Genomic DNA, 19,825 nt, shown 5'->3' with positions numbered 1-19,825 from the left:
GTACCCCAGCCGGACCCCAACACCCCCAGGCCAGAGGGCCGTCAGATCATCCCAGTGAAGGGGGAGCCCCTGGGGGTGGTCAGTAACTGGCCCCCGGCCCTGCAGGCTGCCCTGGCACGTTGGGGGGCTTCACAGGCCAAGAGCCCTGCTCTCACCACCCTGGACGTTACCGGGAAACCCCTCTACACGCTGACGTACGGTAGGTCTCACCGTCTGACGTGGCTCCCTATATGACGGAATAGGGAGACATTTCAGGCTAACCCACAGTCTCAGATTGGACTTCTTTAGTTTATAACTAATGTTTTGTAGTTCAGAAGATCACCCTCCTCTCAGTCAATCTATGGAGAGCTGAGGTCAAATAGTCTCCTCTGAGAAATTGCTCTTCTCGCTCTCTCTGTCTCAGGTAAACTGTGGAGCCGCAGTCTGAAGCTGGCCTACACTCTGTTAAACAAACTGGGCACGAAGAATGAACCTGTCCTGAGACCTGGAGATAGGGTACATGGTGAAAACACACAGCCATTCAGACGGGATGACACAGGCACACAGAACTTCCTCCACTCTTCTCTCCTTCACGCTTTACCAACACACAGCCATTCAGACAGGATGACACAGACACAGATAACTTCCTCCACTCTTCTCTCCTTCACGCTTTACCAACACACAGCCATTCAGACAGGATGACACAGACACAGATGACTTCCTTCACTCTTCTATCCTTCACGCTTTACCACATTGAGTGATTGATGTTTATTTAAAAACATGATCTGTGTCTTCTCCATGCAATGCACAGACAACACAATAAACAATATAAGATATTCCCCATTGTGATGCGGGTTGACGTGTATTGTCATGAATCTTGCCCTGGAGGCAGAACTGAGCGATTTACGCTAGATGGGCCAGCTGCAAAGTCAAAAGTGGTGAAATCGTAAAATTTCATGAAAACAAATATTCGTTTTTTTGTTCTTAATTTAAGGCTAGGCATTAGGGTTAGCAGTGTGGTTAAGGTTGGGGTTAAGGGTAGGGTTAAAATCAGATTTTATGGCTTTGTGGCTGTGCCAGCTTGTGACCACTCTGCAGAGCTCCCTCCAGTGCATGAGTCATCCCAGTAAATGCCAACCTGCCATTGTGCGATGCTGTACTGTGTCTGAAACTGTACTGTCTATCCCCTAGGTGGCATTGGTGTACCCTAACACTGACCCTGCGATGTTCTGGGTGGCCTTCTATGGCTGTCTCCTGGCAGAGGTCATCCCTGTACCCATAGAGGTGCCACTGTCTCGACAGGTATGGACTTCAATACCCACTCAGTCATATCTGGGTTCAAATTCTATTTAATGAACTATAATAAAATCCCTTGATATTACACAGCAAAATACAGTGGCATTTAGAAAGTCATGATCTAGATTTCCTTTGTCCTTTTCAAATGCTTATTTGTGTTTCACAACCCAGGACGCAGGCAGTCTTCAGATTGGCTTCCTATTGGGCAGCTGTGGGGTGGGTCTCGCCCTGACCAGTGAGATCTGTCTTAAAGGACTGCCCAAGACTCCCCAGGGAGAGATCATGCAGTTCAAAGGTTAGCACATACTGCTGGTATTGCTGGTAGATGTCCATTATATTGTGGATGGGTAGATGTCCGTGGTCATGTGGGTAGGTAGACGTCCGTGGTCATGTGGGTAGGTAGACGTCATGTGGGTAGGTAGACGTCATGTGGGTAGGTAGACGTCATGTGGGTAGGTAGACGTCATGTGGGTAGGTAGACGTCATGTGGGTAGGTAGACGTCATGTGGGTAGGTAGACGTCATGTGGGTAGGTAGACGTCATGTGGGTAGGTAGACGTCCGTGGTCATGTGGGTAGGTAGACGTTATGTGGGTAGGTAGATGTATGCCCACTAATGTTCCTAATACCACCGTTTAATAACTACAACTTTTGGATCTTTGTCTGGTCATCAAACTGACTTCTAGTAGTGGCCTGTGTATACATTATGCTGATGGTGGTGTTCTGCCTCCCAGGTTGGCCCCGTATGAAGTGGGTTGTGACAGACACCAAGTACCTGACCAAGCCATCTAAAGACTGGCAGCCCCACATCCCCACCGCCAACACAGACACAGCTTATATCGAGGTGAGACATGTCCTGAACATTATGTGTGTATTTTATGAAGAAAAAAACAAACAAGTTTGTCGTTTTGTGTATGTCTGTTTTTTTGTGTTCTTTTACTTGTGTATCGCTTAGCACTGACCCCATTTAGTCGACTGGCTGTTGGTCCACCGAGATTTCTTTAGTCGACTGGCTGTTGGTCCACCGAGATTTCTTTAGTCGACTGGCTGTTGGTCCACCGAGATTTCTTTAGTCGACTGGCTATTGGTCCACCGAGATTTCTTTAGTCGACTGGCTGTTGGTCCACCGAGATTTCTTTAGTCGACTGGCTGTTGGTCCACCGAGATTTCTTTAGTCGACTGGCTGTTGGTCCACCGAGATTTCTTTAGTCGACTGGCTGTTGGTCCACCGAGATTTCTTTAGTCGACTGGCTGTTGATCCACCGAGATTTCTTTAGTCGACTGGCTGTTGGTCCACCGAGATTTCTTTAGTCGAGCAGCAACAACAACAACAAAAAACAGACATCTACAGTGGTTCCTCCTTTAAAAGTTGTGATCTTACACCGTGGGACTTAGAGGTACCCAGTGTCACGGCTTCATTGCTCCAGACCACCACAAGGGGGAGATGGAGCACTCATTATGCATTTGGGTCCCAAGGTTTTTATATGACCAATCATATCGAGTGGTTCCAATGACACATTTTTCCCTGGTGACTTCAGCAAAGATGGCTGACAAAACATTACGGGGAAGAAAATATAAGTAGTTATAACGAGTCAAGCAAAACATTTACAATTGAAAGAAATATGTTAGTTAATGTAGACACTAACGATTGTGCATATTTTTTTTGTCATAAAGTAAATTTATGAAAATCACTATAAGTTTTTTTTTTTCAGCCATATCCAATACCAGGTGTATCAAACTCATTCATTGTAGACTTCAACAGTGTTTACCGCTCCTGGGACATCAATGATTACACATTGTAACTATGCAACAGACTGGAAAAATGACAGGCTATTTGCTCTGAGACCGGCATAGTAATGTAATGAAACAAGCAGGAAGCAGGTTTCGAACCCTCAACATTCTAGACCGAAGTCCAGTACGCTATCGACTGTGCCCAAATATATGAATTGGGGTTTTGGCTGATTTTGTGGCTAAAAACACTTTATCAATTGGAATCTTTAACGTGGAAAGGGGAACACGAGATTAACTACGACAAAAAAAACTGCTAAAGAACACTCTAATGTTCACAACTACATATACTTTGAACTCGCGAAAAGTGGGAGATGCTGTCAGGAATCACTGGCATGGTTTATTTATTGTATATAGGAGAGGTCACAATTTACGCAATAAATTGATCAATGCCAACTGCCAGCCACAAAAGAAAATCAGCCAGGCTCTTTTACGTCCTCTTCCAAATGGCAGCTATAAATGCAGAGGTTGCACACAGTGCAACAATATGATGAAGTGTGAATATTTCTGCCACCCACATACAGGAAAACAGTTGCAAATAAATGACATTATTACGTGTTCCACCACCCATGTTATCTGCATTATTAAATGTCCATGTGGGCTGTGCTATGTAGGTAAAACCTCTCGTTCGCTCAAACAGAATCAGTGAACATAAAAGTTAAATTAGAGAAACGACAGGGATTATCCAGTCTCAGTACATTTTAATGACCTAAAACATTACATTTCTACCCTTTTTATTTCTTGTATTTTTAGATTTTGTGGCATAGAGATACCACTGTAATCATGGTGTACAAGACACCTGTCTGAGTGGACTGATGCTTTGTGTAGGCCGTTGGGATGGCACAGTCCATCAGTCTGATGTGCTACTGAAATTCCTTCTGGTTATATTATGTAAGAAAAATTGTGAAAAGATAAGTAAAAAGATTATTTTATGACAAATGCTCTTTCTCCTGTGTTGGATAATGGGTCGCCTTCAGGTGTCCCCGGTTTTGAAACGTATCAGTGCGCTGTTGAATTGGCGCCTTTTCCTAGACCATGTTGTGCTGAATAGCAAAGTTAACCAGCATATTGGTGTGGAGAACAATGTGGTGAAGGCAGCCGCGGAGTTAGGAGACGAGAAAACAGCCCTTTATTGTCTAAGAAAAGTCGGGAGAGGGGAAACCTCAACTTAATTAGGTCTATAATCAATAACCTAACTGTTAAATGTGCCTGGCTTTAAAAATCATCCACTTATATCTACAGAAATAAGACCGATCCTGATTCTCTTGCCTATATGAGTGTTTGTTTAACCTGTCTAGGACTGGGGAACGGGAATCCCGTTCCGCTAGTGGAACCTTTCCCCAACAGCCAAAGAAATTGCAGGGCGCCAAATACAAATCAACAGAATTCTCATAAATCACATTTCTCAAACATACAAGTAGCATGCGCTCCAGCAGGTATATCGCACTGGTCATTCCCAAAGCCAACACCTTTGGCCGCCTTTCCATCCTTTTCTCTGCCGCCAATTACTGGAACAAATTGATAAATCTCTGTAGCAGGAGTCTTATATCTCCCTCTCTAACTTTAAGCATCAGCTATCTGAGCAGCTTAACGATCGCTGCAGCTGTTCATATCCCATCTGTAAATAACCCATCCAACTATCTACCTCATCCCCATAATTGTTTTAGCCTTTTTTTGATCTTTTGCACCCCAGCATATCTACTTGCACATCATTATCTGCACGTCTATCACTCCTGTGTTAATTTGCTAAATTGTAATTACTTCGCCACTATGGCCTTTTTATTGCCTTATCTCTTTACTCCATTTGCACACACTGTATATAGATTTTTCTATTGTTATTGACTGTACTTTTGTTTATCCCATGTGTAACTGTTTTTTTTTGTCGCACTGCTTTGCTTTATCTTGGCCAGGTCGCAGTTGTAAATGAGAACTTGTTCTCAACTAGCCTACCTGGTTAAATAAATAAAGGTGAAATAAAAAAATTAATTATTCTCTGGTATTATTTATAATTTATTTAGTGTTTACACTTTTCCAAATTGTCAAGAGAATTATTGTTATAATAATAACCCTCCTTTTTCCTTGATCTCATTCTTATTACTATTATTATTATTATCATCATTATTATATTAAGTCATGTCATCATCATTAGTAGGCAGGGTATAGCAGCCTTGTATAACCACCATCGATCTGTAGGCCTAAGAGCGCATTCTGTTTAGTCTTAACACCGTAACTTACTTAGGACTATATTTCAATACTTCTACAGGCTACTGTATCAATCTATCACTAATTCATTAATGTCATCACACAGTATACGAGTCATTCATGATTTGAAATGCAATCAAGAATTTAATTAAAATAAAATAAAGCCACTGTTGAATAATTTGCATAAACAATAAATAGGCCTAAACTGCTCCATTTCAGAAAACGCTCATTTCTTTTGTTTACATTGTTCCAAACGGTCAGAAAAATGACATTAATCTAACAGCACCTATTTGGCACATAATAATAATAATAATAATAATAATAATAACATAATATGCACACAGCGTTTGCTCCTTACCTTTATTTTTCTTGATCTGCAGTATTTTCCAACTAACTTCTCCTTTACCTCCTGAGCAACCAGTAAACATTCTCCTATTTCCAGTTTGTCACGTCCTCTGCATCCAGTTTGCTGTCACATGTTACGGGGTTCAGAGTTTATAACCAATTTATTGATTTGATTTAGATATGCTATAAGTCAGGCCCACTGGTCACCATAGCAGCACCCACCCGTAGCACGCGCTACAGCAGGTATATTTCACTGGCCATCCCCAAAGCCAATTCCTCCTTTGGCAGCCTTTCCTTCCAGTTCTCTGCTGCCATCGACTGGAACAAACTGCAAAAATCACTGAAGCTGGAGACTCATATCTCCCTCACTAACTTTAAGCACCAGCTGTCAGAACAGCTCACAGATCACTGCACCTGTACATAGCCCATCTGTAAATAGCCCATCCAACTACCTCATCCCCATACTGTATTTATTTATTTATCTTGCTCCTTTGCACCCCAGTATATCTACTTGCACATTCATCTTCTGCATATCTATCACTCCAGTGTTTAGTTGCTATATTGTAATTATTTAGCCACTATGGCCTATTTATTGCCTTACCTCCCTAATCCTACCTCATTTGCACACACTGTATATATACTTTTTCTATTGTATTATTGACTTATGTTTGTTTATTCCATGTGTAACTCTGTGTTGTTTGTGTCGCACTGCTTTGCTTTGTCTTGGCCAGGTCGCAGTTATTAATGAGAACTTGTTCTCAACTAGCCTACCTGGTTGAATAAAGGTGAAAAAATACTAATAAAAATGGGCCACGTGATGCATACATGTGTAAAGAGAGCAAGAGTTGAGGGATGGGGGATGTTTTACCTAAACAAATGAGGAGTTTCGGTAACAACTTTTCAGTCAGAAATTGCATTTTATTATGTTGCCGCTTCATTAACACGGACAGTGCGATGCACTTTGATGTTCTGTGGTGGTCGCTGCAGCAGGGAGGAGAGCGAGACAATGGGTGCTAGTCACAGTCACTCGCTGTCTTTTTAAAATTTTATTTAACAAGTTTGAGCCAGGCCCGGAGCAATCAAATCAATTGCAGTCGGACTCCCTCTCGTCATTTGTGTGTCTTAATTATTTAATCAAACAGTGTGCTTAAAGCATCAGACAAGCTCAGTGAATATAGCTGATTTGATTAAAACACATGGAAAATGTGTATAAAAATTTCAGCAAATCGATTGGTCGAAAGAGCAGACGACTCTTGGTCGACCAAGATTTGTTTTTAGTCGGGGACAGCCCTAGTATCGCTGATTTATTTTGTGATTGCATTTATTTCTTTACCTCTGTGTTGTTCTGTTCTCTCAGTACAAGGCCAGTAAAGAGGGGACGGTGATGGGAGTAGCCGTGTCTAAGATAGCCTTGTTGACACACTGTCAAGCCCTGACACAGGCCTGCAACTACTGTGAAGGTAAGTGCATGATTAACACACACCATTGAGCCCGTCCTCCTATAGCCACTCTCTCGCATGCTCTCTCTCATATATATTTATATACATATACTCACTCAGATCAGCTTTTAGACAAAGAGCACTTTAGCCTCTCTTTGTCTCAGAGAACATTAGATCCCATGAGGGGAATCCACAGTCAGGCAGGCAACCAGACTGTTCCTGGAACACAGTGTTGCCTTTGTCCACAGTTAAATCAGCTATATTGTAGACCTATCATGTGATATAAAGCTGTTACATGTCCTGTGGTAACCTCACTATATGGAGAATGTACTGTTGGTATCCTTGAAGTGTCTATGTACAGTGGGGCAAAAATGTATTTAGTCAGCCACCAATTGTGCAAGTTCTCCCACTTAAAAAGATGAGAGGCCTATAATTTTCATCATAGGTACACTTCAATGATGACAGACAAAATGAGAAACAAAATCCAGAAAATCACATTGTAGGATTTTTAATGAATTTATTTGCAAATGATTGTGGAAAATAAGTATTTGGTCAATAACCAAAGTTTACCTCAATACTTTGTTATATACCCTTTGTTGGCAATGACAGAGGTCAAATGTTTTCTGTAAGTCTTCACAAGGTTTTCACACACTGTTGCTGATATTTTGGCCCATTCCTCCATGCAGATCTCCTCTAGAGCAGTGATGTTTTGTGGCTGTTGCTGGGCAACACGGACTTTCAACTCCCTCCAAAGATTTTCTATGGGGTTGAGATCTGGAGACTGGCTAGGCCACTCCAGGACCTTGAAATGCTTCTTACGAAGCCACTCCTTCGTTGCCCGGGTGGTGTGTTTGGGATCATTGTCATGCTGAAAGACCCAGCCACGTTTCATCTTCAATGCCCTTGCAGATGGAAGAAGGTTTTCACTCAATATCTCACGATACATGGCCCCATTCTTTCCTTTACACGGATCAGTCGTCCTGGTCCCTTTGCAGAAAAACAGCCCCAAAGCATGATGTTTCCACCCCCATGCTTCACAGTAGGTATGGTGTTCTTTGGATGAAACTCAGCATTCTTTGTCCTCAACACGACGAGTTGAGTTTTTACCAAAAAGTTATATTTTGGTTTCATCTGACCATATGACATTCTCCCAATCTACTTCTGGATCATCCAAATGCTCTCTAGCAAACTTCAGACGGGCCTGGACATGTACTGGCTTATGCAGGGGGACACGTCTGGCACTGCAGGATTTGAGTCCCTGGCAGCGTAGTGTGTTACTGATGGTAGGCTTTGTTACTTTGGTCCCAGCTCTCTGCAGGTCATTCACTAGGTCCCCCCCGTGTGGTTCTGGGATTTTTGCTCACCATTCTTGTGATAATTTTGACCCCACGGGGTGAGATCTTGCGTGGAGCCCCAGATCGAGGGAGATTATCAGTGGTCTTGTATGTCTTCCATTTCCTAATAATTGCTCCCACAGTTGATGTCTTCAAACCAAGCTGCTTACCTATTGCAGATTCAGTCTTCCCAGCCCGGTGCAGGTCTACAATTTTGTTTCTGGTGTCCTTTGACAGCTCTTTGGTCTTGGCCATAGTGGAGTTTGGAGTGAGACTGTTTTAGGTTGTGGACAGGTGTCTTTTATACTGATAACAAGTTCAAACAGGTGCCATTAATACAGATAACGAGTGGAGGACAGAGGAGCCTCTTAAAGAAGAGGAGAAGTTACAGGTCTGTGAGAGCCAGAAATATTGCTTGTTTGTAGGTGACCAAATACTTATTTTCCACCATAATTTGCAAATAAATTCATAAAAAATCCTACAATGTGATTTTCTGGATTTTTTTTCTCATTTTGTCTGTCATAGTTGAAGTGTACCGATGATGAACATTACAGGCCTCTCTCGTCTTTTTAAGTGGGAGAACTTGCACAATTGGTGGCTGAGTAAATACTTTTTCTGTAACCTTTCAAATGTTTGAATCCTTTATGACTGTGATGTGCATTGAAATAAAGTATTTCAAATGTTTGTGTGCTCTCTCAGGAGAAACGTTGGTCAATGTCCTTGACTGTAAGAAGGACATGGGCTTGTGGCATGGGGTGCTAACCAGTGTCATGAACAGGATCCACACCATCACTGTACCTTACGCTGTCATGAAGGCCTGTCCCATGTCCTGGGTGCAAAGAGTCCACATACACAAAGGTAAGGCTACAGTTAGCTATAACTTTTATATTGAAAACTGCATAGACACTAGCACGCATTAGCATCCTAAACAGCATGCTATTGATTAAGGTAGTCTGGGTCGGGTTCATTAGGAAACATTGTAGCAAAACGTTTTAAGACGTTGTCCAAATGAACATGATATTACCTCCCTGTTTCAGACTTTTTCTTCTCAGTTTCGTGCCTAATGAACATTACCCATATTATTAGCGATTAGAATTAGCACTATGTGTTGAGGTGATGAGATGTGAGCCTGAGCTGTCCCTCTTTCTCCCCTGCAGCACGTGTAGCTGTGGTGAAGTGTCGTGACCTCCACTGGGCTATGATGGCTCACAGGGACCAGAGAGACACCAACCTGTCCTCCATACGCATGCTCATAGTAGCTGATGGAGCCAACCCCTGTGAGTCATTCTCACACACACACACACACACACACACACACACACACACACAGACACACACACACAGACACACACACACACACACAGACACACACACACACACGGACCAGAGACACATCAACCTGTCCTGTGAGTCATGTATAGGTAGCAGACGTCACTCATGATTGCTTTATCTATTCCCCAAACTATTGTTTGTCCTGGCATTGACCTGTCATAGTCTTCATCAGTGCCCCACCTCTATTGGTACACTGATATGTATTTTTAGATGCAGTGCACACAACTTCCAAGAGAAACATCTGATCCGGTCAATTAGATTCATATAATCTGTTTGATTCTTAACAGGGAAACACATTGCTGACACATTCTTATGTATTTCTGCTGTCTTTCAGGGTCTGTGTCGTCGTGCGACGCCTTCCTCAACGTGTTCCAGTCTCACGGGTTAAAGCCGGAGGTCATCTGCCCCTGTGCCTCCTCTCCTGAAGCTCTCACTGTGGCTATACGCAGGTAAACAACATACATATGTCTACCTCTTTCCCTCTCTTTCTCTGATTCTCTCTCTTATACAATACACTGAGATCTTTCTGATACTCCCCCTCCAGGCCTGGTGCTCGGGGTACAGCCCTCCCTGCCAGGGCCATTCTCTCCATGGGCGGGCTGAGTCATGGGGTCATCAGGGTCAACACAGAGGACAAGAACTCTGCCCTCACTGTACAGGACGTAGGCCATGTGATGCCTGGAGGTACACCACTCACTAAGCTACAATATAACCTCACTATGACACACCTCACTATGACACACCCCACCTCATTATGACACCTCACTATGACACCTCACTATGACACCCCTCACCTCACTATGACACACCCCACCTCACTATGACACCCCTCACCTCACTATGACACACCCCACCTCACTATGACACCCCTCACTATGACACCCCTCACTGATACCCCTCACTATGACACACCCCACCTCACTATGATACCCCTCACTATGACACCCCTCACTATGACACACCCCACCTCACTATGACACACCCCACCTCACTATGCCACACCTCACTATGACACCCCTTACTGCCACCCCTCACTATGCCACACCTCACTGACACACCCCACTATGACACACCCCACCTCACTATGACACACCCCACCTCACTATGACACAACTCACTATGACACAACCCACCTCACTATGACACCCCTCACTATAACACAACTCACTATAACACGCCTCACTATGACACACCCCACCTCACTATGACACACCTCACAATAACACCCCTCACTGACACACCTCACTGCCACCCCTCACTATGCCACGCCTCACTATGCCACGCCTCACTATGCCACCCCTCACTATGCCACGCCTCACTATGCCACCCCTCACTATGCCACCCCTCACTATGCCACCCCTCACTATGCCACCCCTCACTATGCCACACTCCACCTCACTATGACACCCCACTATGACACGCCACCCCTCACTATGACACACCTCACTATGACACACCTCACTATGACACACCTCACTATGACACACCTCACTATGACACCCCTCACTGACACAACTCACTGATACCCCTCACTATGACACCCCTCACTATAACACACCACTATAACACACGGGGCGGCAGGGTAGCCTAGTGGTTAGAGCGTTGGACTAGAAACCGGAAGGTTGCAATTTCAAACCCCGAGCTGACAAGGTACAAATCTGTCGTTCTGCCCCTGAACAGGCAGTTAACCCACTGTTCCTAGGCCATCATTGAAAATAAGAATTTGTTCTTAACTGACTTGCCTAGTTAAATAAAGGTAAAATAAATTTTAAAAACACCCCACCTCACTATAACACACCTAATCTCACTATAACACACCTCACCTCACTATAACACAACTCACTATGACACACCTCACCTCATAACGCACCACTATACCACACCACAATAACACACCCCACACCACTATAACATATCTTACCATAACACACCACTATAACACACCACTATAACATATCTCACTATAACACACTTTACTATAACACACCACTACAACACACCCACACCACCATACTACACCACTATACCACACCACTATACTATACCACACCACTCTATACCACACCACTATACCACACCACTGTACCACTCTATACCACACCACTCTATACCATACCACTCTATACCATACCATACCACACCACCATACCACAGCACACCACTATACTATACCACACCACTCTATATCACACCACACCACTATACCACACCACTATACTACACCACTCTATACCACACCACTCTATACCACACCACCATACCACACCACCAGAACCACACCACTCTATATCACACCACACCACTATACCACACCACTATACTACACCACTCTATACCACACCACTCTATACCACACCACCATACCACACCACCAGAACCACACCACTCTATATCACACCACACCACTATACCACACCACTCTATACCACACCCACACCACACCACTATACCACACCACTCTAACACACCACCATACCACACCACTATACCACACCACTATACCACACCACTTTATACCACACCACTCTATACCACACCACTCTATACCACACCACTATACCACACCACTATAACACACCACTCTATAACACACCACAACACCTCACTCTTTCTGTTTTCTGTTCATCACTGACTGACTTTAACCGTGGTGGTTTAACTGTGTCTTGTCAATGTCACTTCCCTGGTGTTAATTCTACTTTGCTCACCATTTTAGTCATTTCTTTATAACCCCTTAAGATCGATGTCCACTCCCCCTACAGAAATCAAATTCGCATAATAACAAAATCCCCGTTAAAAATCCATCCGTTTAAGCTTGAGATGTCATTCCACCGCATCTGCCTATGTGACACTTCCGCATCTGCGGTGAAAGGTGACCGAGCTAGAGCGGTGTCTGTGCAAAGGTGAGACTCTCAAAATACATACATGTCGGTTGTTTGGCTGTAGGACGTCCACGGGCCTCACAAGACTCGTCTGAAGTTCCCCCGGTATACAGTATATGGAGACTGTTTAGTGACAAAAAATAAGGGGTAATTACATATTTGAATTTTTTTTTTTTTTTCCTGATCTTATATCTCTCAGATATACGATTGACACTTCAGAACAAACTTATTTGGCTAAATAAAAGGCCAAATAAAAATGTTCATCAAATTTATTTATTTTTTAATACTTCTAGTGGTCTTCAAAATCAAATAGCAAAAATTATCCTTGGGTTTACCTTCTTAAAACAATTCTATTTAACTTAGTAGTCACCCCCCCCCTGCTGTTTTTATACAGCACTTTTCATGGACCCAAAGATGCTTTTGGGAGTTGGTTTCTAATGTACAGTATGTGTGTTTTAGCCCTAATGTCATAGTGTCTTGTGTTTCAGCTCTGATGTGTATTGTGAAGCCAGACGGGCCTCCACAGCTCTGTAAGACTGACGAGATCGGAGAGATAGTGCTGAACTCCAGGGCTGGAGGAACCTTGTACTACGGTCTACCTGGAGTCACCAAGAACACCTTCGAGGTGAGGAGAGGACTGTTTACTGAACCCTCTCAAGTTTCTGCATTTCTGTTCAGTGTAGTGCTACTGACACTGGGATGTAGCCATCAACCTAAGAACATGACTCCTCTGTCAGAGCATTACAATTCTAAAAGCTCTACCCCAACTGTATTATTCAGTGGTCATGGTTACCTATGGTCTCTATTACTAATTAGGGTTGCCAAGCAACCATTTAATTTACAGAAGTTACCTGAATCTTTGGTAATTTTTCTAATTAACAACAGAAAATGTATTGAACATCTATGGTACCTTTTGGTAATTTATACTGGAATAATGTTTATATTCCTATTATAGTATTCATTTATTTGATTTTATCCATGTCCATATTGTCCATGAGTTCCTAGTGGATAGACCACATGGTTCAAGAGAAAATATCCTAATAAAAAATTTGCATCATTTTCAATGAACTCTTCCAATTATTCATTTTTTTTTTTTTTTTTTACAGCTGCCACCAGTTTGACTCTAAAACATTGAGAACAAATATATATTGACATAGTCAAATAAAGTGTGTAAAATGTTTTCTATAAATATATATAAAGGACATTTCATGTAGAAACCCTCATATTAAACACCAATGGTATTCACTCAGTTGATGTTTTATTTTTAGGGTAATGTTTTACAGCTTTCTCATTCTATACCCTCCCTTTGCAACGCTGATCTCTCTAACCTGAGTTGAGGAGTTGTGTTGACAGTTAAACGTGTTGTTGTGATTGGTTGAAAGGATGATCATGATGTAATACATTATGCAGTAATCTCCATAACTGAAAGTGTGTCCCTCTGTCTCTGCAGGTGATTCCTGTGAACCAGACTGGAGCTCCGATAGGAGACATCCCCTTCACTAGGACTGGCCTGCTGGGCTTCGTAGGGCCGGTAAGATAGAAAGACAGTCGTTTCAGGCCCTACCTAACCTATTCAGTCTATAGCTATGCACAATGACTTTATATCAACAAAACATGTAAATGTAGAATAGAGTTTTGGCGTGTCTGTTGATGTCTAGAGAATGAAAATAAATGGTGACATTGCTTTGTGACCTTCTGCTATTTCCCTCTCTAACTCCTCAGGGAAGTCTGGTGTTTGTAGTGGGGAAGAATGAGGGGCTCCTGACGGTCAGTGGTAGACGACACAATGCTGATGACTTGGTGGCCACAGCCCTGGCCGTGGAGCCTGTCAAAACTGTCTACAGGGGGAGGTGAGTGTGTCAGGAGCGCAGTCCTTCTGGTGTGTTTTGCTGTGTTGCTAAGGTGTGAGAGTGCTTTGGCTGTGGAGCGTGTCAAAACTGTCTACACGGGGAGGTAAGTGTGTCAGGAGCGCAGTCCTTCCGGTGTGTTTTGCTGTGTTGGTAAGGTGTGAGAGTGCTTTGGCTGTTGAGCGTGTCAAAACAGGTGAGTGCCACAGTCATTCTGCTGTGTTGTTTCGCTGAGGTCTTAAGGCGTGAGAGTGTGCCGTGCTGTCTTATCCCTCTCCCGGAGGAGGATCACTGTGTGCTCTGTGACGATGGTCTCTAGTGTGAGAGTAGGTTGTTATTGTGGGTTGTGTGTTATTGCTGACTGACTCTCTCCCTGGTGTAGGATCGCCGTGTTCTCAGTGACCGTGTTCTATGATGAGAGGATAGTGATTGTAGCAGAACAAAGACCAGATGCCAGTGAAGAGGACAGCTTCCAGTGGATGAGCAGAGTACTACAGGTACTTGTTTTATGTGTGTTCTCTCCTCTATAAATCTATCTACCTCCGTACTAAAGATATAATACGTATTGTCTCATATCTATCACAGGTACCTAGTATTATCTATCTTCACTTGTCAAACTGGGTAGCCTAGTGGTTAGAGTGTTGGACTGGTAACCGGAAGGTTGCAAGTTCAAACCCCTGAGCTGACAAGGTACAAATCTGTCGTTCTGCCCCTGAACAGGCAGTTAACCCACTGTTCCCAGGCCGTCATTGAAAATAAGATTTTGTTCTTCACTGACTTTCCTGGTTAAATAAAGGTCAAATAAAATATAAAAAAACCACAGCTTTATAATCAATCTCCATATGTTTCTTTCTAGTTATCTATCAGTGTGCACTTTTTAGGTTAAAGGTGCAATATGCAGAAATCGCTCCGCCATTTCCTGGTTGCTGAAACTCTACTAGTTTGACCAATTTCAGTTTGTGGCAAAACACGCTAGTATAGTGTAGATAATCACTGTACCATATAAACAGATGTGAAATATATTTTCTATTACCAAAAATATTGTATTTTCAACTTTTTGAAGTAAAAAAACAACAACTCCAAAACGAAACTATAAAACAGAAGCATAGAAATAGCGCACATAATAGTTAGACTTGCTTTCAATGAGAATGACAGATCTATAACTCACATTTCTATGTGAATTTGGTTGGGTCGCCCAAAAAGTTACATATTGCAGCTTTAAGTTAGTAGTAGAAGTACATCTAGGCGACAGTACATTAACAGCAGTGGTGGGAAAAGTACTCAATTGTCATACTTGAGTAAAAGTTAAGATAACTTAATAGAAAATGACTCAAGTAAAAGTGAAAGTTACCCAGTAAAATACTACTTCAGTAAAAGTATTTGGTTTTAAATGTACTAAAGTATCTAAAGTAAATGGAATGCTAAAGTATACTTAAGTAACAAAGGTACAAGTATAAACCATTTCAAATTCCTTATAATTAGCAAACCAGACAGATAGTCAGGGGCAAACTCCAACACTCAGACACCATTTACAAACAAAGTGTTTGTGTTTAGTGAGTCCACCAGATCAGAGGCAGTAGGGACAACCAGGGATGTTCTCTGTTTAGTGAGTCAGCCAGATCAGAGGCAGTAGGGACAACCAGGGATGTTCTCTGTTTAGTGAGTCAGCCAGATCAGAGGCAGTAGGGACAACCAGGGATGTTCTCTGTTTAGTGAGTCAGCCAGATCAGAGGCAGTAGGGACAACCAGGGATGTTCTCTGTTTAGTGAGTCAGCCAGATCAGAGGCAGTAGGGACAACCAGGGATGTTCTCTGTTTAGTGAGTCCTCCAGATCAGAGGCAGTAGGGACAACCAGGGATGTTCTCTGTTTAGTGAGTCAGCCAGATCAGAGGCAGTAGGGATGACCAGGGATGTTCTCTGTTTAGTGAGTCAGCCAGATCAGAGGCAGTAGGGATGACCAGGGATGTTCTCTGTTTAGTGAGTCAGCCAGATCAGAGGCAGTAGGGATGACCAGGGATGTTCTCTGTTTAGTGAGTCAGCCAGATCAGAGGCAGTAGGGACAACCAGGGATGTTCTCTGTTTAGTGAGTCCACCAGATCAGAGGCAGTAGGGATGAACATGGATGTTCTCTGTTTAGTGAGTCCTCCAGATCAGAGGCAGTAGGGACAACCAGGGATGTTCTCTGTTTAGTGAGTCCTCCAGATCAGAGGCAGTAGGGACAACCAGGGATGTTCTCTGTTTAGTGAGTCCTCCAGATCAGAGGCAGTAGGGACAACCAGGGATGTTCTCTGTTTAGTGAGTCCACCAGATCAGAGGCAGTAGGGACAACCAGGGATGTTCTCTGTTTAGTGAGTCAGCCAGATCAGAGGCAGTATCGATGACCAGGGATGTTCTCTGTTTAGTGAGTCCACCAGATCAGAGGCAGTAGGGACAACCAGGGATGTTCTCTGTTTAGTGAGTCAGCCAGATCAGAGGCAGTAGGGACAACCAGGGATGTTCTCTTGATAACTGTGTGAATTGGACCATTTTCCTGTCAAAATGTAACGAGTACTTTTGGGTGTCAGGGAAAATGTATTGAGTAAAAAGTACATTCTTTTCTTTAGGAATGTAGTAAAGTAAAAGTAGTCAAAGTAGAGAGACCCCAAAAACTACTTAAGTAATACTTTAAAGTATTTTTACTTAAGTACTTTACGCCACCGATTTAACAGTAAGCCGGCCCTATGACGTGTGTTCTGTCTACTATAGGCTATAGACAGTATCCACCAGGTGGGTCAGTACTGCCCAGCCCTGGTCCCAGCCAACACGTTACCCTGTTATAGGTAGCATACCGATCAACAGTGCATACAGTACTGGCATCACATAAATAGTATATCATGTGTTTTCCTCGACAGGCTATAGACAGTATCCACCAGGTGGGTCTGTACTGCCTAGCCCTGGTCCCAGCCAACACGTTACCCAAGACACCACTGGGAGGGATCCACATCTCTGAGACCAAACAGAACTTCCTAGAGGGGAACCTGCACCCCTGTAACATCCTCCTCTGTCCACACACCTGTGTTACCAACCTGCCCAAACCACGGCAGAAACAACCAGGTGTGTGTGGCTATAATGACTGTCTATATCTCTGACACAGTGACACTTGACACTGTAGTAGGTGTGTACCTCTAACTCTCCTCTCCGTACTATAGTTGGAGTGGGCCCGGCCTCCATCATGGTTGGTAACCTGGTAGCAGGAAACAGGATGTCCCAGGCTGCAGGCAGAGAGCTGGGCGTGGTGGAGGAAGAGGGTCTGGTCAGGAAGGTAAGACCCCACTGAGCTGAGCTGTACTGGGCTGAGCCAGCAAGGTGTCGGCCCTACTGTGTGAAAACAAACACTACAGTACCAGCTCTACAGTCTGTCTTCAATACTCACCAACACCAGGAATGGAGCACAGCTGCTTTACCAACAATCACCATCTTATTTACCGTAGTCCTAATGACAAACGTATAGCAGAAGTGTTGTTCTGTCTCTACATCTTATTTACCGTAGTCCTAATGACAAACGTATAACAGAAGTGTTGTTCTGTCTCTACTTTCTCTCTGGCGATGTAGCTCTGTATGTGGCCCACCATGATGGTAAGAGTTTAGGAGACATACCTGCCCCAGTAAGGCTGCTTCTCTCAGATGTGCTGCTTGACAGTGACTGTGTGTTATGTCTGCATCACTGTAACCGTGAGCAGATCAATGGAGTGCACCCCTGTAACCGTGAGCAGATCAATGGTGTGTACCCCTGTAACCGTGAGCAGATCAATGGTGTGCCCCCCTGTAACCGTGAGCAGATCAATGGTGTGTACCCCTGTACCCGTGGGCAGATCAATGGTGTGCACCCCTGTACCCGTGAGCAGATCAATGGTGTACCCGTGAGCAGATCAATGGTGTGCCCCCCCTGTAACCGTGAGCAGATCAATGGAGTGCACCCCTGTAACCGTGAGCAGATCAATGGTGTGCCCCCCTGTAACCGTGAGCAGATCAATGGAGTGCACCCCTGTAACCGTGAGCAGATCAATGGAGTGCACCCCTGTAACCGTGAGCAGATCAATGGAGTGCACCCCTGTAACCGTGAGCAGATCAATGGAGTGCCCCCCCTGTAACCGTGAGCAGATCAATGGTGTACATCTGTTGAATGAGGGAATGGGCTGTGCAGTCACACAGCGAAGCACACAGAACCTCACTATACGCGTGTGTGTTTTTACTGTGCTTAAAGCCTGCTATTGTTCTCCCTCCACAACCGTCCTGTTTCTGTCCACTAGTCTTTGGTTCTCTTCTCTCCTTAATGGTGGCTTCCTCTTTCAGCACCAGTTCAGTCCTGACCCACACTCTCCCCTCTTTCAGCACCAGTTCAGAGTCCTGACCCACACTCCCCTCTTTCAGCACCAGTTCAGAGTCCTGACCCACACTCCCCTCTTTCAGCACCAGTTCAGAGTCCTGACCCACACTCTCCCCTCTTTCAGCACCAGTTCAGAGTCCTGACCCACACTCTCCCCTCTTTCAGCACCAGTTCAGAGTCCTGACCCACACTCTCCCCTCTTTCAGCACCAGTTCCTGTCTGAAGCGCTACAGTGGAGAGCCCAGAGTGACCCTGACCACGTCCTGTATGTGCTGCTCAACGCTAAGGTTGGATGGTCACACCTCTTGAGATGTTCCCATTTTTACTATTTAACATGTGATTGTGGAGGTTGCGTTGGCTCCCCTAGCTAATGCCTCTGGCCTAGGCTTTAGCTGAGTGGGCGAATACAGTCTTGTGTTGTGCAGAGGTTGGTCACACTTGCTAGGCCTTCCTGTAAATTGCACCTGTACAGTGTCTCTTACCACCTCTGTCCTCCAGGGGGCAGCAGTGTGCACAGCCACGTGTGTTCAGCTGCACAAGAGAGCAGAGAAGATAACCTCAGCCCTGATGGAGAGAGGAGGCCTCAACACTGGGGACAACGTAGTGCTGCTATACCCCCCTGGTGGGTTGAATGACCTACACACACACTTCACACGAGGCTGCTGATACTGTCCATCCTCACATATACAATCTCTGCCTTAGTTAAATGCTATTGTTAACAGTCCTCCCCTCTTCTCTCCCTCTCTCTCGGTCCCCTTCCCCACCCTTCTTACTCCCTCCCTCCCTCTCTCTCACACCAGGCATTGATCTGATAGCTGCCTTCTATGGCTGTCTGTATGCTGGGTTGATCCCTGTAACAGTGCGGCCCCCTCACCCCCAGAACCTGGCTGCTACCCTGCCCACCGTCCGCATGATCATCGACGTGAGTCAACTAAAGCCACGAAGACGTTTTCACATAACCGCTTCATGAAAGATGTTATGCCTCAGTACAAATACACGTTTGTATATATTATGAAAACT

The 19,825-nt window shown here is 44.2% G+C and overlaps 1 protein-coding gene across 2 annotated transcripts in view; it reads left to right on the top strand.

Moving 5' to 3' along the window:
• The window catches only part of LOC109907080 (disco-interacting protein 2 homolog B-A), an 88,760-nt gene that overhangs the window by 55,400 nt on the left and 13,535 nt on the right, over positions 1-19,825 (top strand). The window contains exons 8-26 of one of the 2 annotated variants that reach the window (XM_031794669.1): positions 2-199; positions 404-495; positions 1,171-1,281; positions 1,447-1,570; positions 2,008-2,117; positions 6,966-7,068; positions 9,081-9,239; positions 9,539-9,658; positions 10,048-10,162; positions 10,258-10,397; positions 13,081-13,217; positions 14,043-14,123; positions 14,315-14,442; positions 14,822-14,936; positions 17,331-17,532; positions 17,628-17,740; positions 19,012-19,092; positions 19,304-19,427; positions 19,606-19,727. In XM_031794669.1, the coding sequence (XP_031650529.1) occupies positions 2-199; positions 404-495; positions 1,171-1,281; positions 1,447-1,570; positions 2,008-2,117; positions 6,966-7,068; positions 9,081-9,239; positions 9,539-9,658; positions 10,048-10,162; positions 10,258-10,397; positions 13,081-13,217; positions 14,043-14,123; positions 14,315-14,442; positions 14,822-14,936; positions 17,331-17,532; positions 17,628-17,740; positions 19,012-19,092; positions 19,304-19,427; positions 19,606-19,727 (2,375 nt within the window). Of the gene's footprint in view, position 1; positions 200-403; positions 496-1,170; positions 1,282-1,446; positions 1,571-2,007; positions 2,118-6,965; positions 7,069-9,080; positions 9,240-9,538; positions 9,659-10,047; positions 10,163-10,257; positions 10,398-13,080; positions 13,218-14,042; positions 14,124-14,314; positions 14,443-14,821; positions 14,937-17,184; positions 17,278-17,330; positions 17,533-17,627; positions 17,741-19,011; positions 19,093-19,303; positions 19,428-19,605; positions 19,728-19,825 lie in introns of those variants that run through there. The other variant, XM_031794670.1, reaches the window with a different exon arrangement.

The sequence above is a fragment of the Oncorhynchus kisutch genome, linkage group LG17 (assembly GCF_002021735.2).
Source record: "Oncorhynchus kisutch isolate 150728-3 linkage group LG17, Okis_V2, whole genome shotgun sequence".
NCBI classification, from domain to species: domain Eukaryota; kingdom Metazoa; phylum Chordata; class Actinopteri; order Salmoniformes; family Salmonidae; genus Oncorhynchus; species Oncorhynchus kisutch.
The sequence above is the reverse complement of the archived record's forward strand: the minus strand, read 5'-3'. Positions and strand labels throughout refer to the sequence as shown.